At 37.9% G+C, this 25,502-nt stretch overlaps 1 protein-coding gene across 1 annotated transcript; it reads right to left on the reverse strand.

Moving 5' to 3' along the window:
• Positions 1 to 1,069: 1,069 nt before the first annotated feature.
• LOC7486566 (uncharacterized) lies at positions 1,070 to 25,502 on the reverse strand. The gene is made up of 35 exons (XM_024602267.2): positions 25,174 to 25,502; positions 24,231 to 24,952; positions 23,276 to 23,401; positions 23,101 to 23,186; positions 22,354 to 22,462; positions 22,002 to 22,097; positions 21,825 to 21,887; positions 21,681 to 21,740; positions 20,497 to 20,565; positions 19,450 to 19,531; positions 19,203 to 19,255; positions 18,999 to 19,097; positions 17,701 to 18,933; positions 15,387 to 16,379; positions 14,979 to 15,314; positions 14,182 to 14,440; positions 13,777 to 13,999; positions 13,293 to 13,683; positions 12,569 to 12,718; positions 12,249 to 12,470; positions 11,870 to 12,091; positions 10,803 to 11,456; positions 9,983 to 10,243; positions 9,543 to 9,887; positions 8,078 to 8,484; positions 7,573 to 8,002; positions 5,881 to 7,176; positions 5,175 to 5,435; positions 4,802 to 5,092; positions 4,223 to 4,708; positions 3,531 to 3,962; positions 3,045 to 3,323; positions 2,266 to 2,817; positions 1,969 to 2,178; positions 1,070 to 1,398 (listed from the first exon to the last, which is right to left on the reverse strand). The coding sequence occupies exons 1-35, from the start codon at positions 25,229 to 25,231 to the stop codon at positions 1,279 to 1,281; spliced, it is 11,676 nt and encodes a 3,891-aa protein (XP_024458035.1). The 5' UTR covers positions 25,232 to 25,502; the 3' UTR covers positions 1,070 to 1,278.

Raw genomic sequence — 25,502 nt, forward strand, 5'->3', positions numbered from 1 at the left:
CATATCAATTTAATCACTCTCAATTTCGCTATTTACATCCAATTTATTATTCGAACCCTTCATGCTAGATTTATATAGATATATTTCTATACCCATCATGTCATCTAATAAATAATTTTTTCTACCCACATGTTAATAGGCAACATTATCTATATAAAAAGAAACATAATTAAGACTCACTCTTTTACAAATAGACATGATATCATATACTTTTTAGTGATTCGACTTTTATACTCTACAATTTAAAATTCGTATTCTTCATACTCTAGGTCATTTAGCAATTGTTTTGTTTTATGACAATTGATTTTAGTTGTATTATCACTATTTTTATCTTGTCATATTATATCAATATCATTACCTCGTCGTTAAAATATTTACATTCTACCGAATAAAAACATAATTTACTTCACCTTTCAGCTTAGTGGTCCATTACATTACATGATTGGAATATTATTACATTACTTTTCCTTTGTATGCTCATGCTTAAAATGAATTTTCCTCACATTACTTTATGATTTTAACCATAATTTCTCACCTTTTTTTATATGAACACACGGTTGGCAATCACTTTCCAACACGCGATCACCATCATTGCTGATGGAATGTCATTTTACCACTAATACAACCACAAATTTTTTTCATAGCATATTGACTGTCAGGTTAATTTATATCATTTTTATATCATATTACAAACATGTTATTATATTAACTTAAATCATCAAACAAACTGATTGACAATGCTAGCCTATTACCGGGCACCAACCCTAACCCTATTACTGGGTGATTAGTTCCACAACATAGCTTGTTTTTAATGGTAGTTCAAATGTTAAAAAATCTTCTTAAAAGTGTTTAATGTGCTTGAACAAATGAAATAAATAAAAACCTATAGATACCAGTTTCAAATATTTTACTTTTAAAAGAAAGTCAACCATTTCACTTGTGTAATGGCCAATGAGCCTTTCAAGAAAACCCAAAAAATACCCCTGTAAAGGGCAAACTAAGAAGTTCACTATTTAAAATGTGTATAAACTCAGTAAAGACACGTTCCGTTTTCATGGACTCCTAAGACTGTAAAATCCTCCATCTGATTGTAGAATTTTCATGATGCAACTGCTTAATTCAATTAATGAACATTCATATATAAAGCCTACCGTTAACTATTTAGACTTCAAAATGAATGACAACTAGCAGCAATTTCCAGATTCAGCTGTGCATAATAATCTTTATTTACAATAGAAAACCACTATTGACATTCAATCGCTACTCTCCATTCATGGCTTAAAACCAGGGATGCCATGTTGGATCCATCATGCACAAGTTCCTTGGTGTCAAAGCAGCTTCTACCAACTCAGTGACACCCCTCTGCACCGACTGTGGTGGGTCCACAGCATTTTCCTCCTGATGCAGCACAAAATGGGAAAGAAAACAAAACACGTCCATCAGCAAAGGAAACGAATTAGTTTTAGATCTTCCGTTGATCACATTTTTGGGCATCATGCACATTGCCGCATCATGACAGATTTGGGACAGCAGTCACCTTTCTTATCATATATGCTTATTGACTGCTTCACAGAAAGATGAATAATTTCTGTTCGAATACGATTGGTAAAGTCAATATGAAGAAATCAGCGACTTTTGTCTTAGTTTTAACTCCAACCAATTTGGGTTGCAATGCTAATGAATTTCCTTATATCCGATCCAAACCATAAAGCCATGGTGCTTTAAGTTCAATCCTGAACTCTACAATATTTTAAATCTCAGCACACCATAAAGAATGTGTGAGATGATGATTCAAGATATCCAATGCAAATCAGGCAGCTTATCTTCAAGCCTCACCACTACAATATACATGATGGTTTTGCCACAGATTTAACCAAATATGTCAGGGCCTGTATCTCTGCTATTCATAACTACCAAAATACGTAATTGAGACATCACATTTGATGGGATATTGGAGATAGAGGTTACCTCTTCAGAGAGATACTGTGGAGCAATTCCAGTGATACGGTTGATGACATTGTCTACGTTGGTAGTGACCTTATGCTTGAAATCAGCAGGGTTCATACTACTCCCACTGGCAGCAGGTCCCAGATTCAACCCAAGTGGTCGTCTCCAAGACCAAGACAGAAGTTCATCACGGAAAAACATGGCTAATTGATGCCATAAATGTTTGCTTTGCTGCAAAATAGAAATTTGAAAACATTACATCTGGATGATATCCATCAAAGTAACTCACCAACTAAATGGATGGTCACCGAAACTTACTTTTGGTGAAACCACAGCCTGTGCTGCAGCACACATGGCAGACACAATAAGACCTTCTACTCCAAAATGGGAGAAGAATGCCTGCATGTTCCTTGTTAGCCGAAAAGGAACGGGTTCATTGAACTCAATCATGCCATTTGCATCATATGCAGGGTGAAAATCTGTCTGGAAAATCTTGCCAGTGTTCTTAGCAAATAGTATCTTATTTGGGGACCTTCCTCCGATCTGCAGCATGAAAGACATGAAACTTGAAAGCGCTAACTGGATTGCAAATTGCTTTTTAAAAGCCCACATATGATTGCCATTCAGAAGAGTCTTGTACATATACTGGGAAAAGATGCCATCAGACACATAAATCTTAGTTATCTCATTGTAAGCTTGGAGGCGAAGATCTACAACAGCTTCAGGAGAGATTTGGCCAGATATAGCTTGGTTTAGTTGCTCCTTGAAGTAGGTGATTGGGAGATCTGCTTCTCGGTCATTCCTTGCACAATGGTTCTCATACACTTCAAGAAAAGTGCTATACATTAAATCATCTTCGACCATGCGGACCTGCCCATGCAGAAAATAATTATCAGAATTACAATTCAGATAGGCCCTTGTTAGCACTATCAGGTGCAATCTATCAGCAAAAACTGTACTAGTAAGAAAGAGAGGAAACAAAGAACAGAAAACCACGGATTCAATGTCCCACTATAAGATGCTATTTCCTGTCTTTGTATGATTTTCATCATGCTTATCCATTTAAAGATTCAAATAAATTCAGCAGTGATAATCACCTGGGACCAAACAGGAATGATGATTGGAGTGTGAATGCATATATGACGACGTCTTGATTCTTTGTGCTTATCAAACATCTGGTTCATTACACGGAAAAGCTGCAGTATTCGTTCATCACTTCTTGCATTAGGGGTCAAGGATGTCTGGACAATGAAATGACGTTGAGAACCATCAGAACCGATAAGAGTCAGACGCCTGAAGCTGCTTCCATGCCTTCGAACAATTGGAATGTCAGCTCCAACCCTGTCTAACTTAACTGTGTGGTCTGGTGCAATTTCCTGGAAATAGTTAAATAGTATCATAAAAACAAGAAAAATAAAAACCATAAATACGCTATTGAATACAAAAAAGGCTAATGATGTGGTACAAGTTCCAATAATAATATCAGTTTCCAAGATCTATTCACCCATACCAGACAAGAAAACTTCACTATGTAAAGCAGAAATCCATCACAGAAATTAATGTGTCAAGTGTGGCTCAATTACCTGATCACAAAAATACTGTCCTGGAACCTCTACATCAACAACATGAAAGTCACGCAGAACCCTGCTTTCCTCTTCAAGTTTCAAGACAGTTGGAAACCGGTCCTCTACATTGCTCTGTAGAACATTTTTCCAATGTTTCAATCGAGCAGTCAGTTCGGAAAGAGTGGCAGGGAAAGTAGCTATGCTTTCCGGATCAAGATCACGCTCAAAATCCTGTTTGTAATCTCTCACAAAATCAACATGCTTGTTCACAGCATCAACAGAGAAGCAAGCCCTGCAAACACCAGAGAGTTCTTTCTTGAGAGATTGGGGAACCTCTCCTGTAGTGGCAGTTGGGTACTTGTAGCAGCGGTGGAGCAGTGCATTAACCACAGCAAGAAGTCTCTCCTCTGGCAGAGTCACAAACCGGGAACCAATTTCTGTAAGTAGAATCTGCAAAACCAGAATTTTATTATGAACCAAAAGGTTGAAAACCATTTTCTATTAACTAATATAATTGAACATTAGTGGAAAAAAAAAAAAAAACAGTTCATATTATCATGGGCGAGCATTTAGAAATAGAGAACTTGGTTTCTTATTATTTCTCCTTTTCCATGAGGTGGTAGATATTCTGTCATAACATGTATAAGAGTTTTGTGAGGTATATAATAAAAACATAATTGAAGCAAGAAATCTAGCATGACAATCATCACCTCAAGTTCACTAGCCAAATTACTGTGTTTGCTTCTAAGAGCCTCCATTATCTCCTTTGCAGCTTCAAAAGCACTGGCAGCAGAAGCAACAAAGCCCAAAGCAACATTACGCCTCACAGCATTCTGACCACTTTCACTGATCATCGAAGAACTTTGTTGTAAAGTTTGATCATTCCCCGCATGCACACTGCTTTCAACTGCTGTGGATCTTTCAGGTTCATGTCCATGAGTGTTTCCACCATCATGAGACCCAATCCCACCACTAGACTGAGTGCCTTGATGAACAGTATTGTCTGTGGCTAAAGCACCACCGCCTCCATGACTCTGCACTCTCGCATTTCCATCAGTCAATCCAAGAGAAGCAGCCCCAGCACCAGATGCATTTTGCTGCATTCTTTGCTGAGCCATTGCCAATCTACCTAGTTCAGATTTATTTGCAACATCACGACGCTCAAGCAAATATGTGCGGAGCCAGTAATACAAAGCCTGTAAAATTTTAGACGGGAGAAAATCAAGATTAACGTAAAATATGGCATAACATATTTGGTAACAATCTTTTGAACAAGGAACGACATCTACCTGTGGAAACACCGTGGCAATTTTCAGTAGAACAAGTTTGCAATGAGGTGCCTCTGTCCTCTGCAAAGAAAGTAATAGCTGTGGAATCCACGAAAGCCAAACCCAGTGGGGTATTTGGTCCAAGTATTTATCAAATGCTCTCCCCACAGATTCACTGGGAGTATCAAAGCTGAGAAGATACAGCACCCGAGCTAGATGGCTTCTGGAATTGGAAACACCAAATTTGATACCTTGAAGAAAGCAGCTAACAGCATATTCCAGCCAAATTTCATCTTGAGTATCTCGATAAGCCTGAAACACCAGATAGCAGATCAGTACTGGGTAACAGAACCTGGCAACACACATTGTAATGCAAGTAAATAATAACATATACCGTGTCACAATAATTCCCCCAGCTTATCCATCCTTTAGGCAAGTTTTTGAAAACGCTGATAGCATTTGAATATGCAATATTGGCATCTTCAGAGTCATTAAGCTTCAACAAAAAATCCCCTCTAAGACGAAAAATCTCAGCTTTGTGTTTCACAGGAAAATATTCCAGATTTGTGCTGTTAATCAAATTGAGACCACTGGTAAGCTCTCCCTTCATCTCTAGATAAGCCTTTGCCTGCTCTCTTATCTTAACAAAAGCTTCCTGCAAACATGAAACAAGAGAACCGATGACATACTTCCTCTATTCTCCATCCCAAAAAGGAGAATCAGAACAGCACAATCACCAAAGAGAAAAGAAAGGACAAAAAATTGATGTGCAAAATACAAAACAACCAACACACTGCTTAGTTGACAATGAGATTTACGAGAGCATTAACAGTCCATGACTATTGAGGATATTAAAAAACTAGAGTATTCATAAAAATTGAATATTTAAATAACAAATTCCAATTCCAGGCTGCAACATATTAATTAAGAGATGGTCCCAAGAATATATATTAGAAAATAGTCAGGACAATCCTACATCTCCTTTTAAGTACCCGCCAATTCAACAAAGCAGCAAATAAAAACACCCATAATAGATGTCAATCTTTTGGCAGTGGAAAAAAATTCTGGGCCAGAAGCAAAGCCTTCTAAAGATTTCATACCTGCACTTCCATGGTTGAATGGCCATACATCTTTTCAAGAATTGTTACACAAACATCATTAAGGCCTTGCTTACGAGCAATATGAGCAAGCTTATTCACATTCCATGCTTTGTCACGAAATCCGAGGTGATAAAGTTGTGGATTTGTGGTTACAAAATCCTTGAATGCATCAATTACAGAATTATACATTTCATTACGCCACTGGAGCAGATCATACCAAACAGACATGTTATCCCATTCATTTGGGGTTCTCAGTCTCCAAGTTTCAAGGATGTCCTTGAGATCTGCATAGAGATTACCATGCACACCAACAGAAGTGCTAGAAAGTTTGTTTCCATTTGCAATGTCTACAAGAATTCGAGCAGATTCTTGAACTTCAATGAGCTGCTGGAATTGCTGCAAAAGAGGAATCCTGGAATGTACAGACATTTCAGGCAACTGCCACCACTGTTCTAAAGCAAGATCAACTCCTTTTCCCACTGTGTTTTCTGCATCGCCCACACCATTTGTATTTCTATCATGAAGCGCAAAAAAGGCTTGAATTAAACGGAGTTTTGGAGTTTCTTCTACTTGAGCCTTAGGGATCACATGATCCTTCATATACGTCCAATCAGGCAATTTCCAGAGGCTATCAAGGAGAATTTCATAATTCTCCATGCTTTTACCAAAGTCAACCAATGCATCCCACTGACTCAATTGACTTGCACAGTAAAGCCACTGCTCTTCCCAGAGACACATCTCAGCCTTAGGTACTGTGTTATTATACGTGCCTTGTGTTGCCTTAACCATGGCTTGATAAAAGAGGCTTTGAGCACGCTGCCAGTAACCATGCTGAACTAGTGAAAGTCCAGCTCTAGTTTCTGCAGTGATTGACCTCTTTTTCCACAGCCCACATCTCATATCTTCTTCATTGAGCAAACGATAAAGCTCAGCCAGAGACTCAGAGCACTTTGTTTCATTCATGAATAGCATGACATGACTTTCTAACAAAGCCAAGGCTATGTGCCATGCATTATATGTTTTTCCAATGTACTTAATAAGCTCACTTGGCATCCGAGGTTGTGGGTGGCTCCACTTAAGGCCTTCTAGGAGAGCTTGCACCACATTTGGTCTACTGGCTTGCTGCTTCTTGTGATAATCTTTTGATAAGAGAGTAATCATTGGTTTAGCTAATGTAACTTGTTCTTCTTTGTGCAGGGTCACCCAGACAATGGGAAATACCAGCACCCACAATTGGTATGCGACATTTGCATCTGTATGGGCCAGTTCTCTTAATGGAATAACCAGATCAGCCACCTGGAAGAATATAAAAGGAGTTAAACCTGAAATGACATTTAGTAAAGCAAACCTCTCAACTCACATGCTGGGCTGGGCAGCAAGAAAAGCACTGCACAAGGACATATGACATCAATAAAGTTAATAATGAAGCAGCTGAATCATTAGTTGCTTTCAAGTGATATTGACATGAAGTAAGGTCCAGAGGCAGAATATGTATTGCTTGTATTATTTATAAAACAATTGTTGCTACTTAAAAACAACGATTTCAGCAAAATGGGGTACGCAACAATGCACAAATATCAATTGAGCACACTAGAGTCTACCAACACTTAAAGTTCATGGTAATACAGATACTTAGTTGTTAAAGCATGACATAGCACTGAGTAGCAGAGATTTAAATATAAATGCAATAACCTGAAGTTTATTCATCTCATTCAGAAACTGAGCATGCTTAAGAACAAGACTATCAAAAGTGAGAGGAGCTTCCTCAGAACCCTCTGGAACATCAGCAACCAGTTGCTGCATCCCAGAACTATCCGGAAGGGAACTTGAGACCACAACTGGCTGAACCCTGGCAGAATTAGGGGCAAGAGTGATTGGTTTGTCCTCAACTAAGATTGCCAGAAGAAGATCAAGACCCTGTTTGAGCCAGAAAACATCACTTAAAGCTTCCCAGTCCTGGAGTTGGATAATATATTGCAGTCTTGTAAACAATGATTTCCCAAGAGATTCATGATAAAGCAAAAAGAATTTCTTCCTAATGTCAGGATCTCTTGCTCGTAAACCAAGCATGAATTGTCTTTCCACCTTCTGAAACACCTCCTGGCGTAGGGCCAACAAATATCTGGACGTCAATGAAGTAATATAGTTAAAACCCTAATAAAATAAGAAACACCAATTATCTCAAAATATTGCTTACTTTGAATCAGCACAAATTCCATAAAGAAGCTGAAGATATTTCCTGTCCCAATCTTCATGAGCATCAGGACCGAAGTTTTGCTTATCAACTTGTGACAGCTTTTGAAGAAAAGAGACTATTTCCTTATGACTGATAAAACCGCTTGATGTGACTCTTCCTGGTTTGCAGAAATCATCTTCAATCCACCCTTTTATAACATCTAAAATGCAAAGAAGCACGCTAGAATCGGTGCCCTTCTCTGAAAGCAAGGCATTCAAGACTTGAGTTACAGATCGTTTGCAATCAGGAACAACCATCACTTTTTCACAAATAAGCTTCAGCACGGATTTTAGATTACAGATGACTGCTCCGAGATCAGCACCTTGACGAGAAGAAGACACTGCCGAATCCGGATCGGTTCGCTGACCCTGATGTAGAGAATAACACGATATAAAATCAATGTTAGTGAAAAAGGGCAGTACATTATACATTACTACTAGTGGAGGGTCCTGGGTGATCCTAGATAGAAATTGGTTTACTTTTATTTTTTATTTCTGTTAGTGAACGAGAGCAGGATATGTCCTCTGTTAATTTCAGGTTCTGGAGGATTAAGGCCTGCAGAGTTTTGTGGAAACATGCAAAGTTTGACATTAATTGGAGATTTGGTCAGAGCATAGCTAAAAAATTCATCAAAATCAAACTACATCTAGATAACTGCTTTGTCATAGAATAGTGTTTTTACTGGCCTTTATGGTGTTCTGCTTAACATGGATGGAAGTGATATCACAGGATTTAAAAGCTCTCAATAGAGGCAGATTTGGCATATGAGCACGTGGAATGGTGCAAAAGGATCCATAAAGTCAACCATGACAGGTTTGGAATTGAGGCTGGATTGTTGTTGGTGGTGTTCTTACTCAAAGGGCCTTCCAAAGAGTTTCATTAACTAAATATTCAAGAGGGATTGGTATTACCAAAAGTTTTAAGTTTTGTTTATCTTTTGGTTTAGTCCCGGAAGATACAATTCTTTTGGCTGCAATGACTCACTTTCCCTCCTCAAAGGAAATAGTTGCCCACCAGCAGAGAAAAGTCACGCAACTTGGTGTTTATCACAACACAGATTAAGCATATTAGATGAATATGGCATGGATGTATGTCAAACAAAGAGTTGTGATTCAAATTTCTGACAAGATACCAAAGAAGCAATAGGTTTTCCCATGTATGAAAACCAACAGATAGAATGTTGGTGCAATGCCATTCTGCTTCATGCAAATTCCATTCGTAATTAAAGCTTTTTCATGTGAGTATAGCTATTTACTAGTTTAAATGTTTTCTGCAAAAGCATTGGCATGAAAAAAAGGAAAGGAAATGTTTTACCCCTAACAAAAAGAAACCAGAAAGCACATTAGGTGCTTTGTAATTATACTTCACCACAAGTACTATGTAAGTTTAAATGGAAAAAGAAGAAAGGAAAGAAGCAATGACATACTTGTCTCAAATGAGAACCTGCTGATGATCCCATATCACGTGCTAGTCGTTGAAGGATACGAACCAATATGGGTGGTTCAATGTACTTCCCCACCTCTGTCAGGGTTTTGATGACAAGCAGTACAAAGGAAATCGAACTAACAGATGTATCCTCACCCAATGTCTGAGGAGAGGTAACAGAGTCAATGTGCTTCTGTATCAAGTCATCGACCTTCTGATACAATAGCTTCACATCAGGTGGTGTACTGGCCACATCTGGTGGAAAAGCAACAAAAACCATCTTCAACAGCGAGCACAATGACTTTCCAGCATCTAACATTTTCTGCTTGAAACAGGGTTCTAGAATCTGATACAAACATAAGAGAAACATGAATGCCAAAAAATAATGATTATAAACCCAAGGAATAAAAAAACAAGCAAGTGCTTATTATATGTGACTACCTGAGAGATCTGGTTTATGTTATTTCTAATGAACAAATGAGGTTGCTTCTCCAAGACCTTATTCATTACATCCAAGCCCTGAGCAAGAGCTGTAGAAGGATCCTTTGACTGTGATGGTTGCATGCTGTTGAACAATTTTTCTAAGTAATTGAACTTAACATTAGCATTGGGCCACACCTCCAAAGCTTGTGAAAGTAGCTCCAAGGCTTGTTTGTACATAGTAGTAGCTTCCTTGTCCTTGGGCTCTATGACCAAGGCAACCTGTTCCACACAGCTGACCACATTGTCAACTTTTCTCTCCATACTAAATAAAGAAAAAGATAACTATTATATGAAATGCAGCTGCTCCACAACAGTGTGATAAAATAGGTGCAAATTTTGACCAGGCACAATGATGGTAATGTAAATCATAAATGATCTCGATGTTCTTCAATTTGCAGAGAGATGCAGACTGAAACATTTTATCCATCTTGGACACAGATCAGCTTTCTATCATGGTGTCAGTGTAACTTCATTTTTTGTAAATTATGCCCTCATTTCTGCAGGTTTTGTCACCTTGAATTGGAAAAGATTGGGTAGAAGTAGAGAGATCATTTGACTAGACAGGTCATATTTTAGCTAAATTCAAGAGGTCTTACACGATTTCGTAAAGAATAAATAGTATATAAGAGTATTTTGGTTGCAATATTTTGATTGTCCCGTGGTCATCTAATTCATGCAGGTTATGCACTACGCTGTTAAATCAAAGCCTACCAAGGAAAGCACGATCTCATCCAATCTTGCTCTCGTATTAAAACCAAAGATAAAACAAAAGACTCACTCTTATAAGAAAATTGATAATCATTTCTTCCATAGCAGCATTAGGCTTGAATTCTTCATCAGGTTGGCCACCAGGTCCAGGGGTTTCTATATTTGGTATTGATGAGGCAACACCAGGTGACATGACACAGATGGATTGAAGACCAGGTTCCACTTTAACTCTCTTACTTGCATCTTCAGGGAAGGTAGATCCATCCACAGCACGCTTAGAATCAGTACCAGCAGACCCAGGGTTAAATCCATCATTAGACTGACTGGGGACATCACCATCAGTCATGACTTTCATTTCATGTTGCCTTTGCCTTTCCCAGCCAACGACCAACCCAGCAAGTTCTATGGCAAGGCGCCTGTTTTCTGTTGTTGTGTTGCATGGCAGTCCAAGCCGACTGAGAGAATTGACCATTTGGGGAACAAACTGTGCTCTGCAGCTGTAGAAGAGATCTGAATGACGCACAATAAGCTGGAAAATGTGAATCAGATTGGGAATCGAATGACCTTCCTCAACCAAAATTTTTTTTGTGTATCGTATCCAAATTGGCATCCGAGAATCGCCGAGAGGCAACCTCCGTGGTAAAGCTGGCATCAGTATATCAAGAGCCTGCTTGACCAGAAGTTTATTTTCCGGCTGGCAAGTTCTGAGAAGTGCAACAAAAACCTGCATTTTTTAATGTGTAAGGTCCATTTTCATGATATGTGAGGCACAAGGGTAAAAATAGATGCAGTAGGTTTACATGTTTTCTTTTCCTGCATGCTTGATCATTATTTCAGACTGATGATAGCATATCAAGATTTGTAGGCAGAATTGCAGGGTTATATAATCCGCACATAGGTTGTTCTTCAGTGATCACAACCATTGGTGTACTCTATAAATTAAACTCTCATAATGTACAATCCATTTAAGAAAAGCAATTCATGTAGGAAATGGGTTGTTTACACCCATTTCATTTGACAGAAGTTAGGTTGAGGTTTGAAGGTTATGTCAAAAGATATGATATGAACACAACTTGACCAATAAGAGAAAAGAGACATCTCTGCAGAAGATTTGTCATTAATTATTTCTTAAGGTACCTGAAGTATAATTTTTTCTGGGGCCTGATAGGCTTCCAAGAAATGGCACACATTGACAAATGCCCACTGCTTACTAGCACTGTCCTCACGTTTGAGATGATTCCAGCCAAATTTAATGAGCTCTTTCCGATGATGAACAAGGTCGTTTTGGAGATATTTTAGCAGTAAAGTGGCGAGCTGCAAGAGTTCTATCCTCAAAGGCTCATCATATTCAGCAGAAACCTAATCACCAAATTAGGGAATAAATTAATGCACCTACAGAATATTTTGATACTATGGTACTTTCATTAAGGAATAAATTAATGCACCTACAGAAGGCACAATGACAAACAAAATACATTAAATAAATAAAAGAAAAATGAAACTTCCAAGGGAGAACCTCTTCCGGTGGATCAAGAAGTTTGTCAACAATGGTTTTTATAATACCAGGGTCAACAACCTCCCAGCTTTGGGCATTCTGGAAAGCATGAGCAAGCATCGGAAGAATGAGCATTTGCATAACAACCACCAAATGATCATGACCAAGTTGTTTTGATTGGAAAAGGTTCAAGAAATGCAAGAGGAGCGCTCTCTTCATGTTCGGCGGATATCCTTCTGCGACCTGATATAGAATGATAATTTGTGCAAAAGCCATAAAAGCCAAATGAACTAATAAAAGAAAAGGTAATCTTCACTATGGGGAAAAATCAGCTTAAGTACCTCAATAATATAAAACTCCTTCAAAAAAGTGTAGTCAATGCGACTGTGGAATAAGAAGATGGAGAGGATATCAAAGAGAACATTAACTTCTTTTTTGTCATGACGCAAGTAATTCAGGAAGCATTTGACAAGCCATTTGCTTTCTTTAACCTGCATTTGAAAAATGAATAAAAACCAAAGGTTTTAGAATAATAAGTCAATCTAACTCAACCAATTAAGTGGACCTTTCATTTCTTCAAAATACAGGCACTGTTTGTTTGATTCACAATTAATATGGTCAACATTATAGGATTGATAAAAACTGATTGAACCAACTGCAGAACATTGTTGCAAAAGCAAAACCCAACTGTGTGCAAGGCATATGCACATTAGACCAATTCAAATTTTTTTCCTTTAGTTTTTGGGAGCTGGGGCAGAAAGACCATGCTTTCAGCAGAAGAAGGAAAAATCATGAACACACTTCTGTGCAAGTTAAGCATAACTAGAATAGGGCAATGATAACACAAAAGGCAGTGTTTAAGGCAATTGAAGAGATAAAAGATAGAGAGGAGAAATTTAACCAGCTATCACTAATCAAATTCAGTGTTCGACATTGTTTTATAATCAATTGTGTTATGAGAATAAAACTTTATTGTTCCCCAGTCAACAAGGTTATCTCAATAATATTATAGCCAAGAAGAAACTTGGTACAGCAGATATTACCATAAATGATTACTAAACTTACTTGCACTAAGTTTAACTCCTGTTCATTGTGCAAACGGGATACTCTAGCGGGTGACTTCCATACTAGTACCAAGGTATCAAACACAAGTTGATTACTATGCAACCAGCCCGGTATCAATTTGACCAGCATTTTAATAAGTGCAAGACCTTGAAAATAAGCATCCGAAGTTGCACCAGTGGGGATAGATGGTAAATTTGCACCGTCAGCTGGAGGGGCAACAAGACTTTCTTCACCCAACAAAGCAGAAGGTGGAGTTGAAGAGCTAGAAGTCATCTCCACGTCTGATTTTGGCAGAAACTCAGGAAAGGCACTTGCAAGTATTTTCTGGGGGGATTTAGCCAGCTCGTCTCTCAATGGTTGGCCAGCATCTGATCTCAAAATGTACATGAACCTGCATTTCACAAAAGAGCAGAAAAGTTAAGAACACCAACAATGTCATTTCCAGAAACATAATTTAGAAATTAACTCTAGTGTTTAAGCTTACCGCCTGAAGTATTTTGGATCACTTAATCGGGCAAGAAAATAATCAACAGCTAGTGTTGCATATCGATTTAAGAATTTTGTAAGAGGTAGACGATATGGACTGTTAATTTCACTGTATACTTGTCCAGGAGGAAGAGCCCCTTCCAAATCAATAGTCAAGGTCACAAGTTCATCAAGAAACTTCGATGCAGCATGGGGAAGTAAGTGGAATAGCTCAATGATAGCTGCACAGAACCAGTAAAAGGAATCACAATTAGGAATACACATACGTAAATTTAACCAAGACGCACAAAATCAGACCACACATGTTCATATCTCACCAAGCGTCTATGCAGGCATACAGTACATAAGCTGCTAGCTAGGCAAACAAACTGTGTCCACTAAAGTGGATGGTCTAGATGCTTACCTGCTGCAATTTTCGGCTCTTCACCAGCCTTCCATGACTTTATACTCTGGGAAAGCTTGTCAGGTTCCATCCATTTCTTAAGGTGCTCCAACAGCTTACCACCCAGGGTGACATTAAACCAGCTAGACAAAAGTTCAAGCAAGCGAGCCAGACCTTGCAGAAGAGGCATGCTAAGATTCTTGGTGTGAGCCAAGTTAACTAGAATAGGCCTGAGGCTGCTCTGCAGAAGTTCTTTCGGCATTCTTTGCTGGTTAATAACCTAAAAAAAGTCAAGACAAATAAGGAAAGTAATTTATGTTAAATAAAAGCAAGATCAGAAGCAAAAGCATTCCCTAGCCAGAATGAGAAAGCGAATAATATGACATGTTGAGTTCATTAGAGAAACTTGAAGAAGTGTTTTTATAGGAAGACAAATGGAAACTGAATAAAACAGATAGCTCATGATGGATGTATGGGAAAAGGGGGCTTATTTTATTTATTTATTTATTAGCCATTTGTGATGTGATATATGCTTCTCTCCCCCTGGTTCAATGTTTCCATTTTTCAAAAAAGAAAAGTACACTTATATTCCTAATGCATTATGTTAATTCTTGGTCAAACAATATTATGGACAGACTCGAATATACACATCAGTTGAGATGGGATACCCACAGAATCATCCATGAAGATCTCTGCTCCTTGCAACACAGCTGTTAAACGTAAATTATATACAAAAACTGAAATCATGGCCAAGCTATAAGGAAATGGAGATGAATATCTACATGCAAGCTAAGCCTCTGAGAAAAGCTAAACAATACCTGGCGTAACCCCTCCTTGGCAACAGCAACAATTTCTGGTGTCCGACATGTCAAGGACTTGAAGAACATGGAAATGATCTTTGCACGCAATTCAGAATGATTTTGAGTCTTGAAATCAGCCCATGCCATAGCAGTACAGAGTAGCTCAATGCAAGCTGTTCGAAGCTTATTTAGTGACAAGGTGTACTTGGGGTTCATAAACTTCACAGCCCATACATTTTCATCAGCCTCTGCTATTTGCAACGCTTCTTGCAGAAAGTTAACTAGCTCTTGAGTCAACTTGAGAAGTGGCGGCCTCAAGGCCAGGCAAAAATTCAGAGCTGTAACTATCCCAACCTATAAGTACCAAATCAGGTTAGCAAAGAAAATTGATAAATTGCATTAGTTGTAGGCAGCAACACAGCATACCTGTTGATCAACAGTCTTTGACCTGAGTGGCCGTGTGATAAGGGGCTGAAGCAAAGGCTGATACAGAGGCTCAAGTAACTCTGATACCTCACTACCAGTCCTACTAGCCAATAGTGCCAAACATGATTGCACATTCTTTCTTACAATAATAGATGCATTGGGATTGAACAATTCTGAAGCAAGAAAATCAACTACCCCTTGAAAACTTTTCCTGCGTGGTTCACTGTTAGCTTCATCAACATTATTCACCACACGAAGAACCTGTGTAAGCACTTGACTAGTCTCATCCTGCTCTTTGCTTGCATAGGGAGGAAGTCTTTTGAGTACATAGACTAGACCCCGCACAATTCTTACTTGGAAGTGGCACAGAGTCTCAACAGTTACCTTTCCCACCAAAGCACCAAGTCCCATAACACCTCCCATCTGTGCTTGCCATGTCGTTCCATAGCAACAATGCAAAAGACGTGGAAGAAGTTGCTCAAAAACTGGGATGCAAACACTTGGGGGTGGTGAATATACAGGATTCATTGATGGACTAGACACAATCATAGGTGTACCAGGGCCTGCTCTTGACATCAGCACATCACCATGTTTTGAGCGAGCAAGGAAGAGAAGTGTTTCAGCAAAGATATTTAAAGCACCTAGAGCAGCTTTGGCATGGACCCTATTGTCATCAGATAGCACATCAACCAAAGCATCCAAGAATATCAAAGGGTCCAGCTCTTTCAGATTAGTGCTAGTCTTTGACCTGGAACTGACACTACTACTTGATGAAAGCATAGGTCCACCAAGAGCACTTGGAATTGAAGGGTTATTTGAGTTATAATCTATATGAAATATCATAGCAAAATGGCGGCAAACATTGACAACAAAATCATCTTTGGGGTCATGCAGATCTGGTTCAGCACTGGAAGCAATTATGGTCATTAACAGAATCTTGAAAACTGATTTCTCAGCCATAAGCTGGGTTTTTGTCTTCACGCCTAAATCAGCCTGAAATAATACACCATATATGTCATTATGCAATGCTGTACCATACACCATATATGTCATTATGCAATGCTGTACCATTCTACACAAACGACGTCGTAAGAAAGAATTAGTACTTTCTGTTCAAATATGAAGAAAAGAAAATTCAAATATGACAAATTAATAGAACAAAGGGGATCAGTAAAAGGAGCTTATAAATATCATTATAAACATATATTTATGCTATAGAGTATGAGAGAGTGTGGGCCCCAAGGTGTCTCTCTCTCTTTCATTATATATTATATTTTTATTAGAGAATATATCATTTTACTTTAATATATTTTAAGTACAATAAATGTATTAATTATATATTAATAATCTGATAAAAAAATTACATAATTAAACAACACTTGCAAGCTTTGAGTGATAAATCAGAATGAGCTAAAATTTCATAGGAATAAAATGCTAAATTGGTTAAAGATGAACATTTGTGAGATTGAAATATTAAACGAACAATCTTATCTAAAATTGAGGAAGAAAGGAAAATTTGTTCTTAACTTTTGTAGTGGTTTTTGGAGGAAGGGATTTTCAGAATTTTTGAAATGCATTACGAAGTGTCCTAGAAAATTTTAACTGAACTTACTAAAGGGAAAAGGAATGAGAAAATAATGGAGATGGTGAACAGCAACAAGGCTTGGTGGCTGGATATTTCACGCAAAACAAGAATTCCCAACATGCAGAATATACAAACTTGAATTACAGAGACATTCCATCATAATGCACAAGACACTCAGGTTAATCTACTGAAGTACTAGATCAGGCACTATAAAGCACGTGCTGGAAAAGAATGTACAAGATGGTTTTGGAGACCATGTCATCCATAAAATAAACGGAAGGAGGAAAAAGAAAAGGAGATAGAAAAAAAAAGTCAAAATCAAAATATGAGGACACTTGGATCCCGGTGAATATCAGCCAGGGAAGTGCCTCAGGAAGTGCCTGCAGCATAGCACTACAAAAAAGCAAGAAACTCAATCCCATGCCACAACAGTACCAAAGTCAGTATTCCAAAGATGATATGATCCAAAGTAAATTTTTGTTTTCCTTTAAAAGGATGGGTGGAACACGAGGACTTCCTATGAGATCACAAATCCTAGCACTATTCAGGCCCAAGAGCAGTCAACTTCAGGCACATTAGTGGTACTATGATTGCATCCACATCCAAAAGTAAATTCAATTCAAATGGACATGACATCGGTACTGTGGGAAAACCTGAAATTGCTAATGTAGATTAGAAAGCACTAACAATTGAGATTCAGCAGCATTTCAATCAATATTTTTCAACTACCTTTATATCTGATGTCTCGGACCTACGCCAGGATGAATCAACTGCAGAAACTAAGGTGGTTGACAGCTCTCTGGCTGTATATCCCTCGTCAGAAACATTCCCAGGCAAATTAAGCTGAGATGACAAGCAAACACGGAGGAACTTCAAAGACTGTTTTCGGTAGAAAGCATCCATGCCACTGTTTTTGTTTATGACAGCTGCTACTGCAAGATTTATGCATCGATCCAAAGGCACCAAAAACGGAGTTGAAGGCTCAAATGTAAGTATAAGACGAAGCCCATGCTCTGGGTTATCTTTGCATTCAGGTGCAAGGGGCTCTTTAAGAAAACGTCTGTTGCGGCCACCTAACTTGCCAAGGAGTTGCAGAGCTTTTCCACCCCAGGGATAAGGTGCAGGCCTCAGGTGAGACCATAAGGATAAAATTACCTCTGACATGACATTAGCCATACTGGGTTCCAGGAAATCAGGATTTAAACTATCTACCCAAAATTCAAGTGTTCTTAAACCTAAACTCACTAGGTCATCACTTCCCTTCAGACACAAAACAAGAGGTCTCATAAGACGTGGAAGGTGCGGCAGCAATGAGCTTAAGCGTGCAGGCATTGTTAAGCATAGTTCAAGTAAAAGGTCCCTCATATCTTCACCAGTTGGACCCTCAAGCATTGTCAATAACATATTCAGGCAGGGCTGTAACATTGGAATCAGATCCCGGAGGAGAAGCTCAAATTTACATCCAGCAAGAGCCCTAAACATTGTTCGAAGAAGCTGCATATAACCAAGAGGTTTTTCAACTTCAGTAGCATTCTTCATGCAAACTTCCATTATAACAAGGACATGAGGCTGCAAAATACGTTCAAACTCTGCAGGTGCTTTAGAGACAGCACCAAATATAAACCGAAAGAGATTCAGAACCAGTTTTGCTGCAGGTGAATCTGGGTTCTTCAAAACATCAAGTTTGCTGCATACAAGAAAGTTAACCAAGACATCTGCAAATGGGCGATATACTTTCGAAGATTGCAAAAGCGAAGAAAAAATGTGAACCAGTTGAGTATTGCTAATCATGCATTCAAAAAGTTCAGGCATGCACAATGAGAACATGTCCATAAGATCTCGAGGTTCCATTATGGACAGTATTTGGGAAAATAGATTAAGCATGTCCCTCTCCTCATCCTTCTCCTTAAAGAGAGCTAAACAATGCACCCCACTCTTCAGGACACCTGAGGCTTTCCACACCTGTCAAAAATCAAAGTCAGACCAAGCCAATCGAGAGACAAGCAAGAAGATGCATCACATAATACCTCATCTTCTCTCATCCCTTTGAATGCTTGGGGAGCCGGTAAGCTAGAAGACGGTGAAACAAGCACTTGAGAATGTGTTCCATGCGTGGAAGGAGAAACCTAAACCAATGGAATTAAGCTATGAAAAAGAACAAGAAGCTAACACGTAAAGAAATGTTAAACGAAAAGCAATTTTTGAACGTGGTTAAATTTTGAAACAGAAACCTGTGATCGTGGCAAATGTGCATGAGTGATGCTCCATATAATAGTCTTCATTCCTGAAAACATAACCACCCAAAGATTCTTAAGTTCTCTGAGAATAGGTAAATTAACAATTAGAAACATAATTCAGAAGCATTCATCTCCATTGAGTAGTATCAAATGGTGCTTGAAACTCTATAGGTTATCATAATCATCATCATAAAACATTGAAAGAGAACAAGGATGGTATTGTGAGAGGATCTATTATTACCCATAACTAAGGTCTTGATCAAATTCTTACAATCACTGACTTCCTTAGAATGTTCCACCGGAACTTGCAAATTCAAAACTGCCTGCAACCAATTACAAGTCAAGATTGAAGGAAGACAAACCCAAGATTGTGTATATGATGGATTTGGAAAAGAAAATATCAACCATTTGTATTCATCCATCAAACAAAAGAGGACACTCCTGTAACACATCAATGACAGTGCTCCACTGAAACATGCAAAATGTTCCTAAATATTTTCCAGTACACAAGGATATTTATGCACAGATATTCAAAATAACTCCCGCAATACTGGAGAAAACATTTAATGTTTTCAACCTATGCAAAGTTCATTGATATATAAAATAAAGAGATTCACAGATAAACTAAAAGGCCTTTTATTTCAAGGATCAACTAAACACATTCTATTTATTGATACAACAACTTTCATGTGAGATACTTCAGGACTTTAGCAGTTTGCTTTTACCAGAAACAACTAACTTGATCACAGTTAGGCTTTAGCAGTTTGCTTGACCCACAAACAGCCAACTTCACCACAGTTAAAGTTCCATGTCTTAAACCATGCGCAAATAAATAGCACTTCTGAAGACTGCGTAACCTCAGGCCATTGCCAGTATTTTTTGTTGAATATATTTCTAGACTCCAGCTTTGGTTCAAGGAAAGCAAACTACAGGTGATATTCCAAATGCTTTATCACAGGAACCTTCAAAAGGGTTCCAATACACAAGCAACAAATAAACAAGTCCTAACAGCATACAGCTAGCAAATACTAAATACTTAAATCCAATAGTAACATAGAGCAGTAGTTTATCAATTGTGGAACATAGTAAGTGTCGCAATCTAGCAAGGCTTATCATTTGTAACAATCATATCTACAGAGTAAAATTTAAAATCAGAGAATGGGTTAACAAAGTATATTCTTGTAACAGCAGAAACAAGAAGCGTGAAGAACAAGAGCTAAAGTTCAAACTGGTGCGTCATGCAACATTAGACAGTGATTTAAAAGCACGTGGAAAGTCACAGAGCAACCTGCACAGGGAGTTCAAGCTTTGACCTCAAAGTAGCACGCTCCTTTCCATCCTCCCCTTCCTCCAACAGCTATCAACCAAAAAGGAAGTGCATTAATGATCACAGGCAAAAAATATGATTTGAAGACGAGAACAAGAAAATAGAGAGCAAAGAAGACAGGCTTCTGACAAATGGAAAGAAAAATAATCAAATATTGCTATCTAGAAAGAAAAATGGCAATGATAAGGCTATCAGAAAGTTGGCTCAACATACTTTGAACCTTGAACAAGCATGTGGATGCAAGTATGCCATTTAATTAACACAGTGCAAAAGGTCAGGAAAAATCTTATTATATTTCAATTTATTTTCTGTTTTTTTAACTAAAATATCAACGGAATTGTTTGAAGACCGACAATAAGAAGGGCTATAGCAAAAACTGGAGCAGGAACATTTGAGAGCTAAAACTCTGCAGCAAAGTACTTTAGATAGGTACCTCCAAAAGTAACATCAAAAACCTAAACATATTTCGATGAGCTAGTATCCAGCAGAGAATAGTAAACAATAAAAAAGGGGGCTTATGGTAGCGTCACTGCATTTTTAGACCATATCTGATTGCATCTGCCTTCAAATCCATAGCAATGAACAAACCAGATAAAATAACACAAATATTCCATCTGCTCCAAAATGCTAATCAGAACTATGCCAAAAGATGATACTTATAAAGGAACCATCCTATAACCCAGATCAAACAACGACATGAACCTGTAGATTCCTATCTCTAATACAATAGTTCCAAGGTATAATCCAGATCATACAACAACATGAACCTGTAAATTCCAATCTCTAATACATGTTCCAAGGTCATGAAATACTTCACATGCCAAGACAGTTTAGGCACTGAAAACTAATTTAACACCAGCTCCTGCGACTGAAACATGAAAAGCTAATGATATCCACAAACTCTCAGAACGAAAAATACAAAATGAAGATTGCATGTTAACCATAGAGAAAGTGAGAAAATAAAAGCAAATGGCATCTAAATACACTCGAAGCATCAACTTAACCATATCCTAACACCAATTGCTGCACGAGGAAAAAAAAAAAAAAAAGAAGCACGCGTGCCCTAAACTTCAATCCAGTAACTAACCAAAATTTTGTCCGAGCAAAAATACCACATGGAAAAGGGATCACCAAGCAAGGATTACCTGCGGAATGGTGCGCTTAAAAGTGCTGAATTTGCCAACAAAAGCATCCAAAATACGCCCCTGTAGGACCACATAAGTTATTCCCAGATATAATGAGAAAATCCAACCAAAAGATATTTACAATACTTAAACTGACGTTCATACCAGTAAAATCCGAGCTTCATCCATGGTTGAATGGTCCACACCTTTCTCAAAAATTGGCTCTACCTAAACCCAACAAAAACAATTTAAAAGAATAAAAAAGAAGGTCTGTGGAACTAATCATAATTATGCCCCTAATTAGGAAGCTAAGCCTTTAAGGACAGAATAAAGTATACACACCAGATTTAACATTAACCGGGCACAGGTGGTGTGGATGCTGAGAGATAATGAAGCATCATGCATGTTACTTGAGAACAGGTAAATAATCCGTGACAGCTGCAGTAGAGTAAGAAAAAGGAAGTTAGAAGACTGATTTTCAATAAGAAGAACCAAAAGAATCTCATGGATAAAATATATTGAACCAGCAGGAACTTTTTCACTTTCTATGTTAATAAACTGGCAACAGAACTGACCAATAATTGTCTAGTACAGTGCACAACACATAGGTGTGAAAGCAAGAGATGAAATAGTAATTGAGAAATTTGATATCAGAAAGTAAAATTGACATCAGATATCCCATAAGAAACAGCACCTGTGATAAGGAAAGGTCACTCCGAACATGATGAACAATCTCTGCAAGTAGGCTATAAGCCAATGGCCTCAGAGTTTCATAGCATGCCCGACCAGTTCCAACTAGAACTCTAGAATGGATAGGAAAACTAAGTGTTAAACAGGAAATGTTCAGTGCCAGAACCACCAATAATGAAATTCTTAAAATCGAAGGGCCAAATATTCACAACTATCTGAAAATGATCGGAGTAGATGTACATACCATCAAAAGGAAAATTATAAGAAATTTTTAATATACAAACTAAAAATAAGCAAAATAAAATATGGACCAGGAAAATTGGCTCCATTTTATACAAATAATTGCACAAAATACATTCTGAAGAAATGTGATGGACCTCTTCAAGTAAAGCCACCAACCACATGATGCTTCCTTGAATAAGCTCAGAATCAAATGATTCAATCTTTTGTCAGCAATTTATACAGAACCTCTATCAATTTATTATTTTCCAGGAGTAGGTATAGATTACCAACTGTGACGTTCATGCTCAATTTTCCTCTGTTGTAATTTTTGAATTGAATTCTTTAACACTCAGTCATTACTTCACATAGTACCATTAAGCCCACACAACAAACAGATTAGAGTGCTATTTCAATTGTCTTCCATGTGCCCCAAAAATTTAATAATTAGACATTTTTAGCATCTCCTGAGAATTTGTGATCATGAAAGCTCATTGATACGTATGACCCATAATAAGATAGAAGATTTTACCGCTCTTCTAAAAGTGTGTCAATTAAAGGAAATAAACCCCTCTTGAAATCTGTCCCTAGAACATGTTTTAAGGCAACTAGCAGTTCCTGCAACAAATGTGCTCAGACATCAGTTTTTGAAACTACAAGAGACCAACATTCATAAAGAGAAAATCAATTAAAAAGCAATCATTAACCTTTCTAATGGCCACAGAGTCTGAGCATGTAACAAGCAAATTCACAATGCTTTTACATATACTTTCTTCATGTGGCCTAATATAGTCAGCAAAACTCTTCAACAGGTAGGTTAAGAAAGAAACTGTCTGCAAAAGGCAAAATAGTGTAATTAGTGTAATGATGTGATAGAAACAAATTGAGGGGCACACAGTTCTGGACGTTTGATTACAACAATATGATTTCTGCCGAAGCTCTATTTGTTATTTCCACAGATATCACATCTATTTTATGTACCTCTCCCCCAGCTTTTTGAGGACAAAAGGTGGCAAAATTGAAGAGTAGCTCTGAGCACAAGAAAGGATGTCAAGTTTAGATCAAAACAGTAAACTTTCATCCATTTGGGAGCAGAGGCACATAAGAGCTTTTGTGAATATGTTTGAAAGTTTTTACATTATTCAAGTAAAGAGTTGCTTGACATTTTATATGCTCTAGCACTTAAGTGATCATTCGTTGGATCCTTACAGCCTGGAATCCCATTGCGCCTTCATATCCTCAAATTAAAATCTAAAAGCAAGACAAGAAACTACTTCAAGTGGTTTCACAAGCCCACAACAAAAGATTTTAACTTATTGAAGGAGCTTCAATAACATCATTGTTTCTGCAGTCATGCTAGATTACAGAATCAAAAACATGAATATCTTCCGATAACACCATGATTCCAAGGCAAGTGAGAACTATGGTTTCCCTTCAAAAACAATCTCTCTTATTTATAAACGTGAAGAGCACATATTTAAGTCATTTTAATGACTAAAAAATCTACTCTTAAGAAAAAACTGGTTTTCTCCCCTCCAAAATCAGTATAAATATACTAACAGCTAAGTACTGCCTTAAGTCATCAGCAACATCTACATGAAACGAGCTTTATCTCATGCAGGAAAAGACAATGAAGGGACATCATGAGCAAACAAAACTTACCTTAACCTGTGCACCCTTCAGTTCAATGAAGTTAGTTTTCAGATGGGGAGGAACCTTGTCAGGGCCCGGGACAGATATTGCAGCAACCATCAATGGCAATAAGTGAGGAATATTAGTTTGTACAAGACGGCTATACAATTGGAACAGAAACATAACCACAAGTGGACTCTCAGTAACTATCTTAAATGAACGAGTACTAGGATTAAGCTGGCCATTCCCAATGTGTCCAGTACTCAAAAGCCCTTGATCTGAAGAAGTAGAAATTTCCATTGGTTTAACATCCTCAACAGCCGCACTTGCGTTATCAAAGAAATGGCTAACAGTCAATCTAAAATTCTGATAAATCTTACATACAAAGTCTAAAAATGGCTGAACCTCATTTTCTAATGTTGGCCTAAAATTCCTCAAAAGATCAAAAATAATACGAATGCATATCAACCCATTTTCTTCATTATCGGTAGTAAGCACTTGCATTGCAACTTTTAAAAGATCCTGAACAAAGGGCCGAAGAACCTCACTATGCGGTAAGCGATTCAGAATCTCCACCACAATATTTCGTAACTTATGCTCAGAATTATCTACAAATTGCGGTTTTGTAATTTGTAACAGAATAATAGAAGATGCCGGGAAGTAACATTTAAGAAAATTCAAATACTCCGCCGTGTGCGCAATCTCAAGACTATCCCGCACCTCCATAGCCATCTGTAGCCTCGTTTGAATCGCTGTTCAAAAATTATAAACAGAACATAATTAAGAAAAAGAAAAGGGACTTAAATTTCTATAACTATTATCAGCTTTAACCTAATAAGACTATCATCTCTCTTATATTACTTCAAGTTCCATGATAAACAACAAAAAACACACAAATTACACTCATTTCCTTCATTTTCTCAACGAACTAACAGGAAAATGAAAAAAGAAGGGGAGGGAAAGAAAGACTTACGGAGGTCAGGCTCCACGAGATGGCGAGAATGCTGCTCGAAATTCTGAATTGGACTCATGGCGTCAAAAACCCTAAGTTTTGTTCTCAATTTGAATTTCTAGGGTTTTTCTAGGGTTTCATGGTGGTGAACTGCTGCTAAACTCTCTCGCTTCGGTTCTGGTACAATTTTACGGTTGTGTAAAGAGAGAGAAATTGATTTCTGTGAGAGAGATTTCGGGTTTTAGCGAGTGAAAATTTGGGGGATTGTATCTATCGGCACTGAAAGGGAAGGGTGAAGAAGCACTGCTATTAATCTATTACTAGAGGTGAGAGTACTGACCTCTGCTATA

The sequence above is a fragment of the Populus trichocarpa genome, chromosome 5, assembly GCF_000002775.5.
Source record: "Populus trichocarpa isolate Nisqually-1 chromosome 5, P.trichocarpa_v4.1, whole genome shotgun sequence".
NCBI classification, from domain to species: Eukaryota; Viridiplantae; Streptophyta; class Magnoliopsida; order Malpighiales; family Salicaceae; genus Populus; species Populus trichocarpa.

What these genes read in the sequence shown, in the direction of transcription:
- LOC7486566 (XM_024602267.2), bottom strand. Translation starts at nt 25,231, where the DNA reads ATGAGTCCAATTCAGAATTTCGAGCAGCATTCTCGCCATCTCGTGGAG. An exon ending in TGAAGGGTGCACAGGTTAAG is followed by an intron (nt 23,402 to 24,230) that starts GTAAGTTTTGTT and finishes TGCCTTTTGCAG; the next exon opens with ACAGTTTCTTTCTTAACCTA. An exon ending in CAGGTTCTCATTTGAGACAA is followed by an intron (nt 8,485 to 9,542) that starts GTATGTCATTGC and finishes TCTCTACATCAG; the next exon opens with GGTCAGCGAACCGATCCGGA.